This window comes from Peromyscus maniculatus, chromosome 3, assembly GCF_049852395.1.
Source record: "Peromyscus maniculatus bairdii isolate BWxNUB_F1_BW_parent chromosome 3, HU_Pman_BW_mat_3.1, whole genome shotgun sequence".
Taxonomy (NCBI): Eukaryota; Metazoa; Chordata; class Mammalia; order Rodentia; family Cricetidae; genus Peromyscus; species Peromyscus maniculatus.
Genome location: NC_134854.1, coordinates 114037278 through 114059155, shown reverse-complemented (window position 1 = coordinate 114059155; position 21878 = coordinate 114037278). Strand labels below are relative to the sequence as shown.

The 21878-nt window shown below is 54.6% G+C and overlaps 1 protein-coding gene across 5 annotated transcripts in view; it reads left to right on the top strand.

Moving 5' to 3' along the window:
• Grip2 (glutamate receptor interacting protein 2) overlaps positions 1-21878 on the top strand; it is an 83342-nt gene that overhangs the window by 34943 nt on the left and 26521 nt on the right. The window contains exon 1 of one of the 5 annotated variants that reach the window (XM_006972546.4): positions 1285-1435. The exons of 2 other annotated variants lie outside the window; for them this stretch is intronic. In XM_006972546.4, the coding sequence (XP_006972608.1) occupies positions 1381-1435 (55 nt within the window). In that variant the 5' untranslated portion in view covers positions 1285-1380. Of the gene's footprint in view, positions 1-1284; positions 1436-14508; positions 14851-21878 lie in introns of those variants that run through there. 2 more of the 5 variants (XR_013050025.1, XM_015988984.3) reach the window with 2 other exon arrangements.

The following is a 21878-nucleotide window of genomic DNA, read 5'->3' as shown; positions in this document are numbered from 1 at the left end:
GTCGGAGCCTTGTTGTCCGGGAAGAGCCAAGGCCTCTCTTCTGTGGGTAGAGGAGTATGAGAGAGGCAGTGGAAGGAGGAGCCAAGCAGTCTTGTCCCCACTTAGGGCTCCACCATGCACACCCCAAAGAGGGAAGAACAAGATCTCTCACGGAGTTGGATAAGGAACCCAGGACCTCAAGCCTCCCAGCCCTCCCCAGCCAGTACTCTTGCCCCTCTTTCCTGTACTCAACAGGAATCCCCTCCCAGAGAGAATCAGCTGAGAGCCTGTTTCCAGTTGAAGCCAGGAAGAACCCAGCCCGTGAGGAATCAGCCGTCCGGGAGACCTCTGGGACCCTTCCTCCTCGGGCTTTTTATTCATCACCCGCTCTATTTACCCCACAGTGCCCTCCATTCCATCTACTCTGTCGGCTACTGGCAGGAATGCAGCAGCCCTCGGGCAGACTGGGCATCCAGGCCTGGCGGGGGGACCGCTGCAGAGCCACGGGACAGACCTCATGCTACCTGGATCACGGCCTCACTGCTGCAGCAGACTCTGAAGCAGACTGCTTCTGCAGCCCTGACTCCGGAGCAGTCCTCTGGGCTCCTCCTGAGAGTTAGTCGGGGGCCCTGACCCATCCTGGGGGCTTAGAGGTTTAAAAAGTGAGGAGGGAGCCTAAGCAGCCAGCCTAGAGGAGAGGCCAGGAATCTCCTTCTGCCACATGCCTGCTCTGACCCCAAGTGAGGAGTTGCTCCCCTGCCTCATTCTCCCCAAGGGTAATGCTGCCAGCCCAGCCAATGGGAAGGGAGATAGGACATGTTTCGTGAGCTCTTTTCAAATACCTGGCCCTGTGGACTCCCTGCCCCATCAATTCAGGCACCCACGGGGGTTTGGGGACATGTTGCCAGTGATCCATGCTATGGCACAGCAGGCCAGCCCTTCCAGCAGCTAGCTAGCTAGGATGGGCATCTGAGGGCCAAGCAAGTAGTCTCAGGCAGAGAAGTTTCACAGAGCAGTTCTAGATGGAGGGATCCACCCAACCGCTGGCAGAGGAAGAGGGGTGGATGCTGGTGGAGCGGGGCAGAAACCGGGGTGGGCAAGGCAGCACTTTTGGCGGGAAGAGGAAGTAGAGGATGGGTGTGCTGAATATAGATTCTCCATGCCAGAACTTGGGAAGATAGATCTGCTCTGGCGCCCCGCTTGCTGTGGAGGAAGGGCCTTGCCGCCGGCTCTGGGGAGGATTATCTATTTTAGCAACTCGGGAAGGGAGGAGGCCGGGAGCGCCCAGCCTCCACCAGTCAGGCGGCTGGGGCGCAGCGCAGAGAGGCGCGGGCTCTGGGCTCGGAGACTGCGGGGCAGCTGCGGGGCTCCGGGCCTGGGACGCACTGGCGAGCAGTAGTGATGCTGGCGGTGTCACTCAAGTGGCGGCTGGGCGTGGTGAGGCGGAGGCCCAAAGGTACCGAACAGAGGCTGCTGTGGGGTGCTGAGGGAGCCACTGGGGGAGGCTCCCTCTCTACTCGTGGTCCTCCTGTCTCCTGGCTTGCTTTTGTCTGGGTGCCTGGGGTGTCTCTGTGGCATTCCTCCTGGGGCCTGGAATCTGGGTCTCTTCTCCCGGCTCCTGTCAGTTGTTCATTTCTCTGCATCCTTCTCTGGGGCCCCATCTCCCTGTGTTCTGGGTACCTTCCTCTCTCTCCACCCCAGCTCAGCGCTCTTTGTCTGGTCCCCTGGGGGTCTCTCCCTCTCCCTGGTCCTCCTCCCTGCCCTGATGGCTATCCTTATGTCTCCCCCGTCATCTCTGTCCTATTTAGCCACACCTGCCCTCTCCCACCCTCATCGTCTTTGTTCAGGGTCCCTTTCAGTGTCGTTCAGTGTCTTCACTTTTCTGAGCTTCTCGTCCCCACCCCTCATGGGATGTGTCCCCAAAGAGCTTTTCTTTCCTCCCTGTTCAGACAAGGGACTGTGCTGTAGTTGGGGCAGGCCCGCAGAGAGAGAGAGAGAGAGAGAGAGAGAGAGAGAGAGAGAGAGAGAGAGAGAGAGAGAGAGAGAGAGAGAGAATGCATGCATTCACACCTCTGCTGCAGGCTGGGGCTGAGGGCAAAGCCTGGGCTTGGCTCGGGTCCAGGCTAAGTCAACTCTGAACCCTGGCTTCCACTGGTCCCATCCCTGGCACAGGTATAGCCCCTTGGAGGAGAAGAATGGTCTCAAGTGAGGACAGGTTGCAGTGGGCTGAGGAGAACAGCGTGGAGCTGAGTGTTAAGCCCCAGAGTCTGTATGACCCTAGACATCACCTGTGACTGCCCTTCCATTTTCCATCTATAACACAGGGGATGAGGCTGGTAGGGATTCGTGGTCCTGGGCTTCAGGCTGAGAACTAAGAATAACTAGACTGTTAACACCAGGCTCAGACCTTGTCGATGCCAGTGTGTGTCAGAGAAGGCCTTTCTTCTTTTAGTACCCACTGCACCCCTCAATACCAGTTACATAGCAGAAAACTGAGGTCCAGAGAGGTTAAGGGACTTGCCCGTAGGCCACACAGCTGACCCACAGCTGCACTGTTGGCAAGCATTTTATTAGCATTTGAAGGACCTATGTGAGATGGGGCTGCTCCCCTCAAAGTGGCCAAGGGGTAGTGGGTTCATGAGGTAGCAGAGGGTTCCAGGACCTGCTCTAGCCTGTGGGCAGCTGGAGGCTACTAGAGGTCTCTGCATGGACAGAGGCATCAGGATCAGGGTTACCCAGGAACTCTCTGCTGGGCCCCAGAAGTCTGCCTCCTCAAGGCCGTTGCTCAGATCCATGGGTCCTGAGGATCCTGTAGATGTGATAGGTGACCGCATCTCAAGGGCTGCTCTCTGTGGAAGACCCTGAGATCTGGAGAGAGGATGATGTGCTTGTGCTTTTTGGACACCAGGAAGTGCTTGTATCTGCCTAGACAGACCTGGGTTCAAATCTCACTCTCTGTGTTGCTATGGACAACTGTCAGAACTCAGTTTCTTCAACTGTAGAGGGTGACCAAGAAAAGCCATCCTCTTCAGATTGAAACTTAAGAGTCTGGGACAGGGCCCAGCACATAGTAGGCTCTTGAAAAGTTTATCTTCCCACCCTCTTTCACATTACACCTCCACTGCACAGTGGTGATGCCCTTGAAGGTTAAGCTCCTTGTGGAGAAGAAGACAAAGAATGTAACACAAACAACATGTATCCTGACTGGCTGAGGACCTACTGTGTGAAGGCCGGGCTTCTGCCATTAAAGGTGCTCTCTGGGAGACATGGAGCTGCACACCACTGCATGGAGCTATTGATCGAGGGAGGACTCCCGAGGCCTTGATGGGAAGCAAGAGGTCCCCCTAGCTTTATATTCAAGGTTTTATATTTTTAAGATTGATTGATTGATTGATTTAATGTCATATTTGTGAACTGTGTGCATGTAAGTGCTCACAGAGGCCAGAAGAGGGTGTCAGATTCCCTGAACCAAACCTGGCTCCTCTGTTTCCCTCCACAGGAGCAGAACGTGCTCTTAACCACTGATCCGTCTCTCCAGTCCTTCCAGGTTTTATTTGAATGTCCGGGGACATGTGTCCTTACCTTCAGCCCATGGTTTTGTTGTTCTATTGTTATGTGTTTACCTTTTAGTTAGTGTCTGTGCTCACATGGGCCAAGGCGTATGTGTGGAGGTCGGAGAACAACTTGCAGGGGTCTGTTGTCTCTTTCCACCATGTGCGTCCCAAGAATCAAACTCATGTCAGGCTCGTTGGCAAGGCTCCTTACCCACTGAGCCACTCCATGTGTGCTCCAACCATGTTCTCAATGGGTCTTCCTGTTTCTCACCTTTTCTGAATAAGACCTCTAAGTGCCTCCTCATTCTTTGAGGGCTTGAAGGTGGGAGTCACAGGCTACATGGCCACGGGAAACCCATAGCATATTCTGTAACTTGAGTCTTTCTCTACCCCGCCAGTCATCTCCCCAATAATGACACGGAGACTTTTTTTTATTAATTATGAAAGTTTGACCTATAGCTCAGGCGTGTTGCTAACTAGCTCTTATAACTTAAATTAACCCATTTATATTAATTTGTGTTGTATCATATGGCATTACCTCTCTTCCATCTTACACCTCCTGTTTCCTCTCTGTGTCTCCTGGCATCTCCTGCGTGCCTAGATTCCACCGCCTCTTCCTTTCTCTCCCCAGAAATCCCGCCTATACCTCCTGCCTAGATGTTGGCCATTCAGCTTTATATTACACCAATCACAGAAATGCGTCTTCACACAGTGTACAAATATCCCACAGCAATACTCCTCAGCTGAAATCTGAGGGTCTAATTAGTGTCTGGAGAAGGAAACAATGGTTTTGAGAGAAAGGCTGGGGTGGGGGAGGGCGGGGGCTCGGAGTAGGGATTTGCTAGGTAAGGATTTGCTAAGTAACAGAGAGGTCAGCATGCGCCAACAGGGCTGTGGAACACCACATCAATAGATGCTGACACAGGGTATACTGCCCCTGCCTCCTTCAACACTTATTGAGCACCCTTTGTGTACCAAGTGCTGCCCAAAGTCTTAAGGGGACATGGAGCAGGATGGGCATCATCATCTGCGGATGTGTCCACACATCATGATGACTTCTTCCTCCTTCCTGCCCTTCCAAGAAGGAGGCTCCCTGGGACCCACCTTGGTCACCACAGCTGACTCCTTCATTTCTTCTACAGCCCCTCTCCCTCCCCACAGGAGCAAGAGGCTCATTTCTGACCCCCAACTCAAACACGTTCCTTCCTTCCTATGCCCATCCACTGATCCCTCTTTCCTGGGCTTCTGCCCTCTTCTCAGTTTGGGACATCAGATGGTGCCAGGGATAAATTCATCCGGGGATTGTTCCAGAATCACGGAGCCCTGGCAGGCTGCTGGGAAGCCCTGCCTCGTTCTGTGTTCTTTGCGGAGTGCTCGCCGTTTGTCAGCAACCGCACCGGGTACTTGACAAGTACTTCCTTGTACTCCTCCAGGGCATGGGGATCTAAATTGTCCGCATTGCACCTGGGGAAACTGAGGCTCAAATAAGAAGTGGTTTTTCAAAAGCCAGATGTGTAGGAAATGATAAGAGCCCGAGTCCGCCCAGGCAGGATCACTACCCAGCCCAAGCATCTTGCCAGGGCATCTCATTCCTCGGTGGTCAGTTAGCTCGTGCATCGGCTGGGAGCAGTGTCCTTTCTGTAAGGTCCCCACCCTGTCCTCACATGTGCAGCTGGCCTGGCTTTTCCAGCATCACTGAGGTTCTCTGCCTTCTAGAGCTCTGCCTAGGGGACCTTGGCAGCCTTGATGGGCCCTGAAGCCGCTGGCTGCTTCGTGTAACTAGTACTGCCCATGCCTGGCCGCTGCCTCTGCCACGCCCACTGCTGTCAGTGTCCCTTTTGTGGAGTACAGACTCAGCTGGAACTCAGGGCCTGCAGCGCATGAGCGGCATGGGGGGGGGGCAGAGCCAGCCACAGCCCCCCCCCCCCCCCGCTCCCCAGCACACACCGAGTGAAATGTGCCTCCGCCTACCCACCTTGCTCACATCGCTGCCACCGGAACCCGTGCTGATCTCATCAGCTAATGCCCCGTGCTGTCTCCGTTTGTCAGCTTGAATGCTCAGTCCGGCAGGACCATCTGCCTGCTTTAATTGCCCAGATAATTGTGAAGGCTGCTGGCCCTGCCTCCCTCACTGCTGGCCTGACGGGGCGGAAAGAACATCTATCAGTCAGGAGCCCTGGACAGACCCGACCCCCCAGCTCCCTGCAGGTCCTTGGGCCATCCAGCTCTCTCTGGCCTCAGTTTCCCTTCTGTGTCCTGGTCCTGCCCTCTTAGAAATTAAAGCTCCTCATTTACCCACACAGTGCCCTTGGGCTAACCTTGTTTCCGCGGCCCCCGCATTCCTGTTTTGGCCGAGGTATCGGTGACTCAGAGCAGATGTGGGCAGGTGGGCGGACATGGCGGCACAGAGCCAGCCAGCTCTGATTGCTGCACAACTGGGGCAGCTGGAGTCCCCAAGGGACGACCTTGGACGAGGTCCTTGTCCTTCACAGAATCTGGGGGGTGGGGCTTTACAGATGGATGTGTTTGAGGCAGGGAGGCAGCTACAGGTCCCTTGGGGTTTATGATTTGGGGATAGAGATTGAAGGGACCCCAGACTGACTGAGGCTGAGCTGAAGCTGCCCCACAGATTACAGGTCCTCCCTTTCCTATCCTGGCCCACATGGGGGCCCCATTTTACACATGGGAAGGCCAAAACCATTTCTACTCAAAGACATCCAGCCAGTCTGAGGTGGGGGTGTCTGGGTTGAGTTCAGAGCTCCTGGAAGGCCCCAGAATGCTCTTTACTCTTTGTCACTTGTCTTGACCCCAAGCTCTTTGGGGGGTAGTTAGGCGAGGAAGAGTGTGAGCACCCAGCCAGCAGGAAGACCTTAGGGAGGAGGTAAGCTTCCTAGGGGGACAGGACAGCAGAGTTGTGTGGAAAGACTTACGAGACAGAGAGTACTGGGAACAGGCATGTCTGGGAGACTAGGGTGCTAAGGCTGGGAGCTGGGTTCTCTTAAAGTGTTTGTGCCAGGACAGAGGGAGGGGCAGGGGAGGTTGCCCAGGTTTGAATCCTTCCACCCACAACACTCCTGGTGAGCCACTGCTGAGTGTGGGACCCTCACCTGTCAGGCATCAGGAATGACCCAGAAATCACAGACTCCAGGCCCTGCCTCGGACAATAGTTCCTACAGGTTCCAACCTCTCCAGGGATAGATGCTCCTTGACGTAGGTGTGAGGGCTCCCTGGTGGTCCTTTTCACACCCTCACATAGCGGCCACCAGCTGTCATCAGCTACAGAGCTCTCCTTCCATGTTCAAATCCACCAAAAGGACACAAAACCAAGTAGGGCCATGCCAGCCCAGTGAAGCCCTTTGGGGAATCACATGCACATCAAACTGTGGCTTAGTCAAGGTCCTTCCAGCCCCCTTCCCTCGCCTGTCAAATGGAACTGTCATCCTGACCTCATGGAGGCTGAGGTGATGTCACAGAAGGTGAGGTACAGTCTGGAGTATGGAAGGGCTGGGAGAAGTCAACTGACGTGGCCAGTGGTACAAGCTTGTGTTTTCATTCTCTCAGAGCTTCCGTTTCCCCCTTGTATGTACTGCTAGGCACTGGGTATAGAAGATGTCTGTCTGGCGCGGTCCATGCTTTGGCTGGTTTCCTCCTCCCCATTGGTGGGGAATCCTCCAGGAGGAGGTCTCAGAATGGCAGGTGAGTGGCTACCACCTGGTCCAGCCATACACAGGGGCTAGTGAGACCGCATCCAACGCAGAGCTCTGGCTCTTCCTGCCAGGTCAGAGGCTGCATTGACTCCAGTGAGGAATCGAGAATGCTTCTTACCGAGTGGATGTTCCAGCGCTAGACAGGCTGTCTAGGAGGCGGTGAGCTCTCTGTGGAGGTGTCCCTCATGGGATAGAAATTCTAGAATGACAGCAATTCTGAGATCCTGCATCTTAATTATTTATGTCTTAGTCACTCATCCACACTGGTATGGCACTTCCTGCATGTAGAGACTCTGGGCCTGAGGCAGTGAAGGATCTCCCACTGAGAGGAAAGAACGGGGGCCAGTGAGGGGAAAGAAGGCTGTAAAAAGGCAATGAGAACCTGCTAGTGCAGTCAGGGATGGCTACTGAGAGGAACAGGTGGAAGCCGGAGTGAGGATGGGAATGAGAACATCTTAGGCAGAGGACTGTATCTTCATAGAGGACCCAAGAAAGAAGCACCTGATTCTGATCCTCAGCCACCTAAGCTGTGCATGCCGGGCCACATCTTTTCTCTCCCTGGGACCCAGTTTCTCCTCTTTTTTAAAATGGCAGCGGCACTACCCACCTCATGAGGCTCTTGAAAGAATCCATGAGACACTGTACACGTAGTATGGCATATCCAGTAGGTGCTCAATAAATGCTGGCCCCTGGCCCCTCTTTAGGACGTTCGCACTGGGACAGAGAGTGATGACCTGATGCAGGGGTGGGAGGCAGGACCCGGGCTGACCCAGGTGCAGGTGCTTCCCCTACATGCACCCTGTGCTCAGCCTTTGCTCTCTGCCCCCCCCCCCACAGCCAGATTTAGAATGCAGATGGCCAGGCACCGCCTCACAAAGCAGCTGCTCCTGTCCTTCCCAGCGCATTGAGGTGGCCTCTGAAGCCTGTCCTCCCTATGTTACCTACACAGCCACCTTAGTGCCAGGAACGACACTCTTAGTGCCCTTTGCCCCACACCCATCTGCCCAGCACGCCTGCCTGCTCCTGAACTCAGACCCAGCCATGCTGATAAGAGCTTCTCTTACGGACTCCAGGCACCTCCCGCACTCTGTGCTGGACACCCCCACTGCTGGCAATGCCCTTCCCACCTCACCTCTGTGGGTTTATGTCCTCTGTGGCCCCCTGAGTGTGACCCATCCTGAGGAAGATGCTGATGCTCCGGTGTGTGTTCTGCTTTTAGCACACAGTAGGTCCTTGGTGAGCTGTAGCTGGACCTCAGACCTAGATCTCTCCACTCCTGGCCTAATACTTTTTCATGTTGACATGATTCAAGTTTTGATTTTGTTTTGGGGGGCGGGGGGTTGGAAGGGTAGTGAAAGGGAAGGGAGGGAGAGAGGCTAATGGTCCCAAGTTTGTCTACAGGGACAAAATGGTCCCAAGGACAGGAGAATGGGGGGTGGTGCGTTGACTGAGGTCAGCTGAAGCCATCTCCTGCTCCCCAGGATCTCTGTCCACTTGGTTATTTTCTAAGACCCTAAGCTGACCTCTCTCTCTCTCCATACTCTCCTATGGCTGCCCAGTGTCCCCAGAGAAGGCTATTTATTTCTTATACCCCAGGTTCCAAGGGCACAGGGTTCCCTCCCTTCAGAACACCTGTGCTCTTGAGGCGGCTCAGCCTCCGGTCTGTGCAGGGAGCTGCAGGCTGGCAGGCTCTGTGGCTCTGTCAGGCCCCTTCAGGGCAGGCAGAGCTTCACCCTGTGTCCTCATCGCAGGAGACTCCCAGGGCCAGGTTTGAGGAGGATGTAGATATTGCATCTTCCAGGCGTCTGACCAGGTGCTGGAACACTGGATGACAGGTTATTCCTGTAAACACTGCCTCCATTTACCCCTTCTGCCACACTCCAGCCAGGCTGCCACTTTCCTCCCATCCCCCACAGTCATGACACGTGTTGCTCAGGAGAGTCAAACAGGAACTTGTGTTCCCATCTTCCAGTGTGATGGGCCGGCGGTCTCTCTGCCCTGTCTTCCTCTTTCTTCCTACTTTGCAGCAACCCTGCCCCCCCCCCCCCAAGTCCCTTCCTTCTCTCCATCCGAGACCAGATCTTGCTGTCTAGCCCAGGCTGCCCTTGAACTCATGGCAATCCCTCTCCAGCCTTCTAAGTGCTGGGATTCTAAACGTATACGCCCCCTACATCTGGTCCCAACTCCCAAATAAATGCTACTGGCCTTCGTGACAAAAGCTTTAATGTGCCCAAAGAGGAGACTGAGGCACAGAGCAGGAAGGGGCCTGGGATCCAAGTCTCCAGCCTCCGAGGCAACTGACTCATTTTCCTCTCTGGTCGCTTCCCCCCAATCCCCAAGCCATCCAGTCCCTTGTACCCTATGTGGCTGTCATTGAAAACAGGTGGACCCTCTTATGGCTCCCTTCAAACACAGTCCAGCTCTCCTCCCGGGACCCTTTGGATCTGCATCCCTGAGGTCCTAGCTCCTGTCTGCCCCCAGCCACCATAAGCACGGTCCCCCTGCCTGCCCAGAACCTTCCTCCTTGCCTCTTCTCATCTGTGTCTCAGCCTAAAGATCACCTCTCGAAGGGGCTCTTCCTGACCACTTTCCCCGAGTTCCTCACTTAGCATCATTCCCATGCCCAACACAACCTCGAACGTATATTTTTCTTGATTCCTCTCTCTGGTCTCTCTTAGCTGGGGAGCTCTGGAAGTATGAGGTCTGTCTGCTTCACTCATTACAGAAACAGCAGCTCCAGCTCAGTTTCTGATAGATACTCAAAGCTTGGTAAATGTCCTCTTGATGGACGTACTAGGTGCTTAGTAAATGCCCTCTGCGTGAAGTACTAAGTGTTTAGCAAACGTTATGAATCAGGTATGAGGTGCTTAGTAACTGTTATGAGTGAGGTCCGAGGTGCTTAGTGAAGACCTCAATGGAAGAGGAAACCTCAGTGGGGTAGGATTATGGATGTACAAACCTACACCAACCACCTTTCTGTGCCCCACACCCTGAACTTCTCAACAAAACACTACAGGAGCACACCCTTCATCATCCATGTTTTAGAGGAGGGTCTGAGGTTTAGAGAAGCCCCTACTTGGTTGGACCCTCTTGTTCTCTCCCTCCAGGAGGGCCGTAATTGCTGACATAGAGGGAGGCATGGGGCCTGTGGGAGGGAGATCCTGTGGAAGTTGCCTCTACCATGGCCAGGCTCTGGCTTATGGCACTCTGACCCGCCCCAATCTCCAGAAACCCCTTAGGTGCAGCAGGAGTGCCAGCCCTCTGAACGAGATCCTTCTGTCCACAGCACTGGACTACCCAGGACGTGGGCTGATGGGAACACTTCTATGTGCTTCCGGGCACTCTGGGCAGGTTAGCGCCGCCGACAGATGGCCTGGCTTCCAGCCTTGCCTCACCCCTTAGTCCTGGGAAAGGAAAGATGTGGGGCTTCCACAGCAGGTGCTGGGTGGAGTAGTGTCATGGGTGACTCCCATTCGGCCTGGGTCAGCTGTGGAGTATCTTCTGGAACTTACCTCTTCCTTGTCCTTCTACTCTGGCTGTTATGTTTTGCTTTTGGCCCTCCTGAGACCCCGAGCCAGTGACCTCTTTGTGTTCTGCTGTCCATCGCACAAGCAGCAGGTGGGTCTATCAGCAGCACTGTACGGAAGGGACCGTGGCGATTGGGAGGTGTGAACACCTCCGATAGGTGTGACATAGCCGGAGAGCATCTAAGGAAGCCTGACTCAGTTCTCTTCCCCTCTGACAGACAGAATGGCAGGCTGGCCTCTGCTTCCCCCAGAGTCCCCACTTTCTGGAAGTCTTTAACAGGAGTGATGCAGAGGCCCCAGGCCAGGGACTGCTGCCCCTGCTTGGGGAGGGAGGAGGAGGAAGCCACTCAAGCCCACAGCAATAAAGGGTTTATCTCACTGTCCTCCACTGCCATCTCAGCCTTCCTCCCTGCCAGACTTAATTTCCGCCTGTCACTTGAGAGGCCTGGGTGGGTTTGGGGACACAGCTTGCTCGTGTCACAGTGGATTCAGCCTTGGACTGTGAGAGGAAGGGCAAAGGCCAGGCCTAGCTCAGTGCTGAGGGGGCTTCTAAGGCCCCCCTGGGTCTCGGGTTCCCATTGTAGAGTGGGTTGTCTGCTGGCTACTGTGGTCACAGCCCCTGGGTCCCTGGGGACCCTGGGAGTCCATCAACATGAGGGCCCCAGGGAACATCCTACCTGCAGGGACAGGGGACCTGTGAGGTGGGAGGGTCTGGGGCCAGCCCCATAGGGAGAGCCGGCCACAGCAGAACTGTCATAGTCTGAACCGCTCTTCCAGGGTCCCATCCTCCCCCTTGCAGGTGTGACATCTGGGGCCATTCGCAGCTCCCGGGTAATGAAGCTTGACCATCCTGAGGCAGAGCAGCTAGTCCATGTCTAAGTCTTGCTGTGAGGTGCTTGGCAGGTGGGTGATGGATGGATGCTTTCTCCGGCCATTAGCGCAGGTGTCTCTGTTGTCAGCATTGGAATGAAACACCTGAGCCAGGGGTTTGTGCAAAGGAAGGAACCTGCTTTGGCCTCACTGTGCTGGACCCCGGAGTCCAAGGTAGGTCAGCAACTGGTGGGGTAACAGTGTAGTCCCAAGAGTGGAGAAGGCATAATCCAGTCCCAGGCTTCTGTCCCAGGACCCATACACTGCTGACTACCATGGTCATGGCCCCTGGGTCTCTGGAGACCCTGCGAGTCCATCAGCATGAGGACACCAGGGAGCATCCCAACTGCAGGGCCAGCGTGCCTGTGAGGAGCCGTGTTCCCGTCTCCTCATGCCCGGTGGTATGACTTTGGGATATATGCTTATGCTACCATTCTACAGCTTGGGAAGCTGAGATCAGAGAGGCTGAATGAGCAAACCATCCTGGTAATCACACACAGCCTCTGGGTTTGGAGACGCAGAGTCTTCTGCCAGCCCAGTGGTCCAGCTACCCTCCAGGCTACCCACACTGTCCAGTGTGTCCGAGCACAGATAAGTCAGATGCTATCTCTGGGAACTGCAAGAGGCCTGGCTCCCAGCCACTGCGTATACCCTCCGGTCTGTCTCCCTCTCCTCTGCCTCCCCAAGGCTGGCAGCTCTGGGCTAGAGGGGTGGTCGCTGGAGCAGGTCCCAGAAGCAGCTTGGCCTGCACTTGGCTCCCAGGTGGAACTTCTCAGCAGCATTCCAAGATGCCTGAGTATCCTGGCAAAGATTCCTCACCCTCTTTCCCTACAACCATCTGTGGCAGCCCCATCGCCTGCAGGAGGAAAGCAAACTTAGACTTCAGAAGCATTTGTTAACAGATAGGTTTGGCCCGAGCGGCCACACTTCTAGCAAGTCCCCAGTGGTGGGGTGAGCGACATCCCTCAGACCCTACTTTGGAGGAATGAGACCTCACAGACCTCATCTGGCTCCATCTGCTGTCTCTCCCTCCTCTTTCAGGAAGACATTGCTCACAGGTTCACGTGGTACCCGCTTTCTCATTTCTACTTATCCTTCAAAATCAGGTTCAAAAACCTCTTCCTGGTTGCTTCAGATAGCTACATGCTCATCATCTGCACCTCCAGACCTCTTTACGAGCCCTTGAAATCCTGAGTGGTCCCGGGCCTCAGACTCCCGGGGTGGTGGAGACTCAGCTCCGCCCAGATCAGCTGCCCCGTGACCTCAAGAAAGTTGCTTATCCGTTCTGTGTCAGAGTTCACATCTAGACCCCCTTTTTTCCAAGGTGGACCAACAGTCACTCCCTCACATATGCATAGATAAAAGGAAATAAAAGTGTGAGGTGGGTGATGGGGGCAGGGCAGAGGCAGGACCTGTTTCCCTTCCTGTCTGGTTTTGTCTCCAGTCCCCCAGTGCCCAGCACAACAGGCTCGCCTGTTAATCCATGGGGTGACCTTTCCAAGGGCTTCTCAGCCACAAAAGTAAATTCCAAAGGAGCAACCAAGAGCTGAAGAGCTCCAGCTGAGATCCCACCGCCAATCAGAATCACTCTTTAAACGCATCTGTCAAGAGAACAAATGTTTTCTTAAGGAAAGAGCAGACGTCACGCCAGACGCCTGTGTATCTTTTGCCATTCTGTCCTCGAGGGGCCACAAATGGGGGGGGGGGGCTCTGCTAGAGGATCTCTGGTGACTTCCTTCACACTGGTGTGGCGTTGGGATGCCCAGGTGGCCCTCTTGTACCCTGGTGAAGGCCCATGTCTTCATGGCCAGTCTCTCCCAGCCATTTCCAGGCAGGGGGCCACATGGAGCCTGTGCGCTCTCCCAGCTTGGTACGGCTCACCCAGATGGGATCCAGGCCCATCTTTTCCAGACTCACTAACTCTCCCATGGCTGCACAATGCTCCCAGATCTTTGGCCTTGGCCTCAGTGCTGGCCCAGAGAACTTGCCCAGTGTCTGGACCCTCTATTCCCCTCCCTACTCAAGGTTACCTGATGAAGAAGGCCTCCTAAGGGAGTCAGAGCAGGGCAGAGACTTGAGCTTGTAGACAGATAGAGAACACGAATTCATCTGAAGGTGCCACAGGAGCGGGCCTGGGGTAGCCTGTGAGCATAACCTGACTTCCATAGTGACCAGGCAGCCAGGATTTCCCTGGGAGTGAGGACCCTGTATTGAAATCTCTGCTGCATTCATCTGGATGCCCTGTGCAAGTACACAGGTTGTGGATAGCCCTGCTTGGTGCCTTGTGTCACTGATACTCTGCCCTTCTTCTCAGTACCCATGCGTAGCCCTGGGAAAGTGGGATGAGGCAAGAACAATGAGTGGGTACCGCTGTCCCATCTGGAGAGGGCCTGGGGCCATGTTAGGTTCTTCCTGGTTGGTCCTGTGCCCCGAGTGAAGGAGGCCTATCAGTGCTCAGGATTGGGGCCCAGCTGGGCTAGGCGAGGGGCAGCCTGCCAGCTGTGACTGCAGCCCATGACCAGCTGCCTCTGCCCATCAAGCTTAGAGGTGGAAGATCCTCGGCCTGGCACACTCAGACTTCATGTAATGCTTGTGAACACTGTGTATGGTAGGCTGTTGGATTCATGGTCCCTAAGCCCTACCTTCCAAAGAGAAACGTGGGGTAGAGAGAAGAAGGGCATCAGTGCCAGGGTCCTGGGAGGACTGTGAACACCTGCAGAGAGGTGCCCAGGGGGATGTCATGGCTGTACTTTGTGACTTATGACTTGATGCCCATGCTGGTCCTGCTGGAATCCGTTCCTTACAAGAATAAAGTTTAGAAAGTCCTGTCCTTCTTTCCATATGTAAAAACTGAAACCCAGGAAAGGACAGTCATTGGCCAAAGCCCTGGGGAACTTTAGGAGCAGAACCCTGTGTCCAGGACACTGTGGGAGGACCCAGGGTCATGCTCTTTTAAGAGCCTAGGTGCTGCCATATGTTCCGGGCCTGAAGGGGCCTGATACTCATCTTGGAGCTACAGCGGTGGAAGCCTTGTCCCCTTTAAGTAGAGAGCGGGCTGCAGTGCGTGGACTATGCCCAGCCAGTGGGAGGGAGCTCCTGGGCCCCTCCTCGGGAGGGTGAGGGAGGGACCTGGTGTGTGGCTGGGAGCTGTGGGCAGTACAGAGACTGCAGACATGCTGTGTGGGCTCAGCCGGGACAGCCCTGCGGAGGCAGGTAGGTGGGGCATGCAGACACCACAGCAGCTGGGGACTACAGAGGGCAGCCTGGATGGTAGGAACGGGGCTGCCACTTTAGGGGACAGGGACTTTGGAAGTTGAGTGGGAAAGAGGGCATGGGATCCTTAGCCAGACAGGTGCTGAGGGCTGTCTGCTCGGGAGCTGGCCTGCCTGTCACTGGAAGGCTGTCTCCCAGGGCTGCCCCTGGGGCACAGGTTACAGGGTGCTCAGCCAGAGACCTGGGGAGGCTGCCCCGCCTGCCTCAGGGGGAAGAACAGTGGTGCCAGTTGTTGGGAGCATGGGGCTGTCCACTGGGACTGAGCCTGCCCTGGGCTCTGGAACTCAGATGAGGGGCGGGGACCAGCTGTCACATTCCTTGGTGGTGGTTGTAGTGTCTGGGGAGGAGCGGGGTGGGGTGGGGTGGGGGGTGAGTACAGTGATCCATGTCTCGGTCCATCTGTCTGTTTCCTAACTTCAGCCTGTTGAGCCAGCCTGACACCACCACCACCCCGCCTCAATAGTGTGGGTCACCCCGCTCTCTGTGCCTTAGGGTCACCACCCTCCAATGCTTCCAATCCCTTCCACAGCCTACACCCCCCTCCACAGCTTCCAGGGTCTGTGCCACTGAGCACCACAGGTCTCCTTCCAGGGACACCTCAGTTGTAACCGTCGGAGTTGGGGATGGTACAACTTCTGGGCTTGGCTCAAGCCCAGCCCAGCCATGCTTTCACCCCACTCTCTCCGTGGCTTTCAGGCTTCCGCCCCCGGTGCAGCCTGTGTCCTGATCTTCTGGCCCCTGGGCCTCCTCCACCTCTAGTGGGGCCTGTGTTCGGGTGTTCTCCTGACCCGCCTCAAGCCCTGAGTTCCCAGGAGGCAGCGGCTACGCCTGGAGTCCGAGTATTGCTCCCGAGCTCTCGGGGCCTCTCTTTGGCTCTCTAGTTTCGACTCGGATGCTTCCCCGACTCCCCTCAGCCCCTGAGAATCTCCTCTGTGGGTCATAGGACCTCACAGTCACACCCGCCTCAGGATGAGCTGACTTCCGGGAGCAGCAGGATCTAGGTGTTCTGTATTTCCTTATCCCCTCCCTGCTCCTCTGTAGGCAAGGCCTGTTCCCTGTTCCTCCTTCTTGACCGCCATGCTTCATGTCAGAGAACCTGTTTTCAGTAGTTCCCTCAAAAGTCTAAGGACCCAACATAGATCCCACGCCCATTGCTAAACCAGCCACGGGGCCTCTCACTGCCCGGGCCTGGTTGTAGGGCCTCTCCTAAGCTGGGGAAGGCAGCCGACAGGTGGTCTCTGCAGAGGTGGGGTGGGGTGGGGGCTGAGGCCTCTGTGAGAGTGGACTTGGCATTGGGGTTGGTGGAGCAGGCGGCCTGGCTCTCTCTGGCCTGGATGGACTCTACCCTCGTAGATCTTTCCTCAGGCTCCATCCTGGGACTGTCCAGGCTCTCTCTGGGAGCCTCTAGGGCCTCGATGGGATGGAAGATGTGACATATACAGTAGGCCTGATTCAGACCAAAATGGCTGGGAGCCCCACCCACCGCCCATCCCAGCATATACACGCTGCCTGAAGGACGGGCATGTCCTCTGACTCCTGACCACAAAGATGTCTTTGTCACCAGGGGCTGCCAGGCTTTAGTGAGTACTGGCCACCCAGCAGGCTCGGGACAATTGAGGCAGAGTGTATGCGCAATGCATGATCCCTGTTGGCACCCTCCTCCCCAGGGGCTTCATCAAAGCCACTTCTAGGCCTGGGCTGTGGCCATGGGGGAACCTTAGAGGCCACCCACTTGGGGATCAGCCAGGAGCCTGGAGCCAGGGAGAGGTGGGCTCCACCCAGGCTCAACCCCTTCCTATTCCTGGCCTCCGCCCACTGATTATGCTTCTTTGATGGCCGTTTTCCTCATCCACAACTGGGGAGTACGTTCAAAAGCTAGGTGCTTACAAAATGCTAGACAGCCCTACCCCGCCCCCGCTCCCGCTTGAAGCACAGTGAGGTCTTTCTGATAATGTTGAGTGCTGAGGAAAAAATGGGGAGAGTTGGTAGGGACTTCAGGAAGTGTTGGGGTGAGTGTGGACTACAGACCCATGGCATGTCCTCCCTGACCAGGGGATATTTCATCAGGTTACTGCAGGAGGTAAGAGAAGGGGTTTGTGGGTGTCTGGGAAGTCTTCCAGGCACAGGGAGGTGCGACTCTAGTCATGGCTGCTAGGAGCCTTGCCCTACCTGGCCAGCATGTCCTGCATCCTCACCTGGCGTCTTTGGTGCTCTTGCTAGGGGAGGGAATAGAGACAGGAGTGAAGGATGTTTCCCGCTTGTGTCGGGATCACCTGGTTCCAGGATGTGGCTCCAGTCTCCCCATCACAGGGACCCCAGGGAGACTTCTCAGTGAAGAGCAGCTTGTGTGGATGCTTGGCAGCGGGCTGGCCAAGGAAGAGCCCAACCGGGTTGCCCATCCTTGTTGCCTCTGGCTACCTTGGCACTGCACAGTGAGGCTTCCTGTTTGATGTGTGGCTGCTGGGCTCATACCATTGAAAATGTACCATGGCTGTCTTATCTGTCGTCCCATGCCTCTGCCTGTGGAAAACTGGCTGCCTGGAGGCCTATTGGCTGGGAAGACCAAAGCCCACATCTCAGCCCTGTGCTCATTCAGCCCTGCAGGGACAATGGTGTCACTGTGGACCAATGTCTCTTGGAACAGAGAGGTCCAGGGACTGCTGAGGTGTTATCATGTTCAGAGGGAAGGGGCATAGGGGGCAGGACCAGATGCTCTGGGAAGCCATGTGGCCTGAGCTTGAATGCATCTAGGAGCTGAGTATCCTTATTGTGGTTCCCTTAGCTTCTGTGTGCCTCGGTTTCTCCATCTATCACATGATAGTAACAGTGGTGTTTTGGACTCAGGCTTATCGTGAGGACTGAGTGGTAATGACTTTGAAGTTCTTAGAACTGGGCCTGAGGCAAAGCTTGTTCCATCTTTTGCCATGAGGCAATCGTCACCCTCTCCGTGCCTCAGTTTCTCCCCCTTGTGTATCAGTATGCCAAGCTGGCCTGACTCCAAAGTTCACCCTTCCTTCTGCATACCGACAATGCCTTCCATATTCCGGTGGTCAAATCAAAGTTGGCCAGGGATGTGATGCCAAGCAGCCTCTCTCCAGGAATTGTGAAAGTGGGGTACTAAGGGTTGGGAGTGGGGATCCAGCTGTCATGGGAACATGTGGATCCCACTAAGGGGTCTTCACCTTCAGCTTGCTCAGCTGCCTCTGGTGCAGATGCCAGGCCTCAGCTAAGTTTACAGCACCCCCTGGTCCCATGCCCCCTTTCAGGCACTCCACTTGGGCGGCACCCTGGCACAGCAGCCTGGCAAGGGGCGGGCTCCGCTTTCCCTTTGTGAGAGCTCAGTAGCTCCCTGGGGCTGCAGAGGGAGGGAGATATAAGGCGGATCAGCAAGATTTGCCTGAGAAAACACAAAGGGAAAAGGACTGCCCCCACCTCCGCCTGCCTAGTTGCAGCAGCCAGGACCAGGTGTCCAGGCCTGTGCCCTGGCTCCCCATGGGCCCCGGAAGTGAATTTCCCTCTGAAGCAATTTCTACAGCCCCGATTGACTGAAGTAGTGCTCATAATTGGCCATTGCTGGAAGGAGGAGACTAGGAAAATGCAGATAAAAATATCCCTGTTTTTTTTATGCATGTTTCCAGCTGAAATTGGTGGGAAAGATGTTTTTTGAAAAACCTTCATCTCTAAGCATGTAATTACTAGGTCCAAGAACCCCCCTTCCAAAAAAAAAAAAAAAATACAAGAGGACAGGAGAATGTGAACATATTCCCTGAGGGAGCATGCTGGGGGCCAAACCCCATGGAGACATCTATAAATAAAGCAGTCCCCTAATTTCTCACCATTCTCAGTGAGGGAGACACCTCCCCCACCACAGAGAATAGAGACTTAGGCATGTAGCCAGTTGGCAGTTCTGACCCTGCTTTGGTTCTTGGTTTGAATTCTGCCTCAGTCTCTCCCATCCCAAGGTTGTCCTGGGTTGGGGGGGGGGGGAGGCATGATGTTCCCCCTGAAAATGCATCGGTAGATATTATCCATTCCTTAGGGGTTACTCTGAATATGACTGGGGGATCTTTGATTCAAAAGCCTGCTCCCCCCCCACCCCCGTGTGTGTGTGTGTGTGTGTGTGTGTGTGTGTGTGTGTGTGTGTGTGTGTGTGTGCATATGGACATGTGCACATGCCTGGCTTTTTATGTGGGTTCTGGGAGACCTGAACTTGGGTTCTCATGCTTGTGTGGCAAGCACTTTATCCACTGAACCATCTCCCCAGTCCGTTTACTGACTCCATGCACAATGCCATTGACCTGCTTGTAACCTCATCCCATCAAAACCTGGAACTGCACAGCTGGCAGCCGGAGCCCAAGGCTAGCAGGATTTGTATGAAGGATGAAGTTGAGGCTACTCAGTGTTAGAACTAGAGGACCCATGTGACTTAGCTGTCCCATGGAAGTTACCATGGCCAAGTTCAGCACTGGACAAGATCTGGATACTGGGATGAAGAAAGCAGGGAGAGCCATCTTTAAAGATGGGTTGCAAAGACACCACAGGGACGCTCTAGGAACGGGGTCCCCTCCTTCAGCAGCTAGCTTGCCCAACCCATGCTGCTGAGAGCAGCATTTGGGGATGCTTGACCTTCAGTTCCCTGGTCCTTCTGTTTTATCTTCAGGGTTCAAATCTCCACCTTCAACCCACAGGTATTCAGGATGTGTCACAAAGGAGTCACTGCTCTGGTTTGGATAAACGTGGTCCTCAGCTTCCTTGAAATACAGGTCCTCATACCCTTCCCCAAAGACACATAAACCTTGAATCTTATCTCTCATCTCCCCAGCACAGTCCAAGAGGGAGAGAGCCTATGAGGCAGGATATGATTTGCCCGGGATAAGACACATTTCAATTTCAGAATCGTCCTGGTGAAATCTAGAGACATCTGCGCCACATTGCTGATGGAACGCAGCCTTTCTAATTTTATTAGCTCAGAAACGTCTTGTTGGAGATAATGAAGGACGTACGAGGGAGCCGTAACGGGAGGCATTATACTAAATGGTGTGTTGCCTGCATCAGCAATGGCTGTGAACATGGGTCTGAGGAGGGTGAACACAGAGCTGCTGGGGACCCCACTCCAGGAGCCCTAAAAATACTGCTCACTTTAACTGCTGTTTAACTGGTTATTTACCAGTTTCGGGGGAAGCAAAGGGAGCCTGGCCACTCAGCAGAGTAAATGGGGAACCCCGACAGTTTCTCATGGGTTAGAATAAAGACGATGAAGCTTTCCATAGGCCTCAGTTGAGCTGTGGCCCTGACCCTGGCCAAGCCTTTCCCCTGTGTAGACTGAGCATGTCCCTGATCATGGAACAGTGGTCCTCGGTGGAGACTGATGTGGCTCCCTCAGGGAACACTTGGTAATTCCTGGAACCACTTTTGACTGCCTCAGGACCTATTGATGTCTGGAAATGGAGACCAGGGATGCTGTGAACCTTCCTGCAATAAAAAGACCCTCTTCCAAAAAAAAAGGCAGTAGAGTTGAGGTTTAAAAACTCACTGAGCCCTGGATAGTCCAAGCTGTCTTGCCTGAGGCTGATTAGCCCAGGCTGACCCCTAATATAGCTAGACCTAGCTGGGATGAGGTAAGTGGCCTTTGCCACCTGCAGGGGTACCATGACTTCTGTCTGACACCAGCCCCAAGAAGATACCTCCCTCCAGCTGTCCAATGGCAGGCGCAATCCACTTAGAAGGATGGACCTTTCTGCTCTGAGCTGGACTTGTTTAAGGGAGACACAGGGGCCATGCGCAGGGTCAAGTGAGGTCTGAGGAAGGAGTGGGAGGCTGCAGATACACCTGGTACCTGGGAAGGATGGCCCCCTCCTCAGCTAGCACAGGGAGCTTTGCCAGCTTAATGGCTGTCAGTCGGGTGCTGAGAAGAAGGAGGCTTGGCGGAGTATGGTATGCAGCCTGGTCAAGAGGTCCTGAGCCATGGGATGGGGAGGGGACGGCACAAAGTCTACCTTGGAACTGCCAGTCTGAGCCTCAGTTTCCTTATCTGTCGGGGGACATGAAGGTCTCACCTCCCTCCCCCTGGTGCAGCTGTGAGAACAGCAAAGTCCAGAGAAGGGACTGTGTACAACAAGGGTCCTGTAGGAGGGAGGGAGAGGCAGTGGCTTCACCACAGGGCCGGTGATCTGGATACCCTGCAACTCCAGACCTCGGAAACACAGATGTGGGTGAGCCTGGGAAGGGGTGGAGGCCATCAGTTAGCAGACAGGGAAAGGCACAGCTCTCCCAGGCCAGTGCAGGCCACTGAGACATCAGAGTTTCTGGGTTACTCAGGTGCTGCTGGGCTGGGGTTGTCCCCGGGTGTTCAAGGGGAGATGCTTCCAAGGCCTTCGAATAACAAAAGCCACAAAGCTTAGATCACATTCCTAAAATAACATTATTTTTGTATGTCACCTGTGTGCATTCCAAGGACGGTCAGCTTTCTGCACTGCCTGTCCCTCTGCTGTGGGCCAACCAACCACACATAAAAATTACCAGGAGATATTTGTACTGGGCTGTACTGAACATATGCAAATATTTTTCCCCATCATCTTAAATATTGTGTTACCCAGAAGTCTGGGTCAGAAGGTACTAGCTGTGTAAATAACATACTGTTTTATGAATGGACTGGAGAATCTGCAGGCCTGGGGTTTTTCAGGGGCTGGGAGACCTGATCCCGGTGAATACTGAGGGATAACTAAGCTACCTCATCTCTAGTTTTCTTAAAATGCCCAGCAGAATGTCCATGTTGGTCATATCTGCTGTCCTGCATTGCTTAAGGATTCGTGGAAGAAGAAAAAAAAAAAGCCTGGGCATGTTCAGTATAGGAGCATTTTTTTTTTCTGAACATTTTTTTTTTTCATAGTTGAATCTGTAGGTATGGAGACAGAGGGCTGACTGTATTTTTTTTATATTTGAAATATTGAGATAGGGTGTTTCTTTGT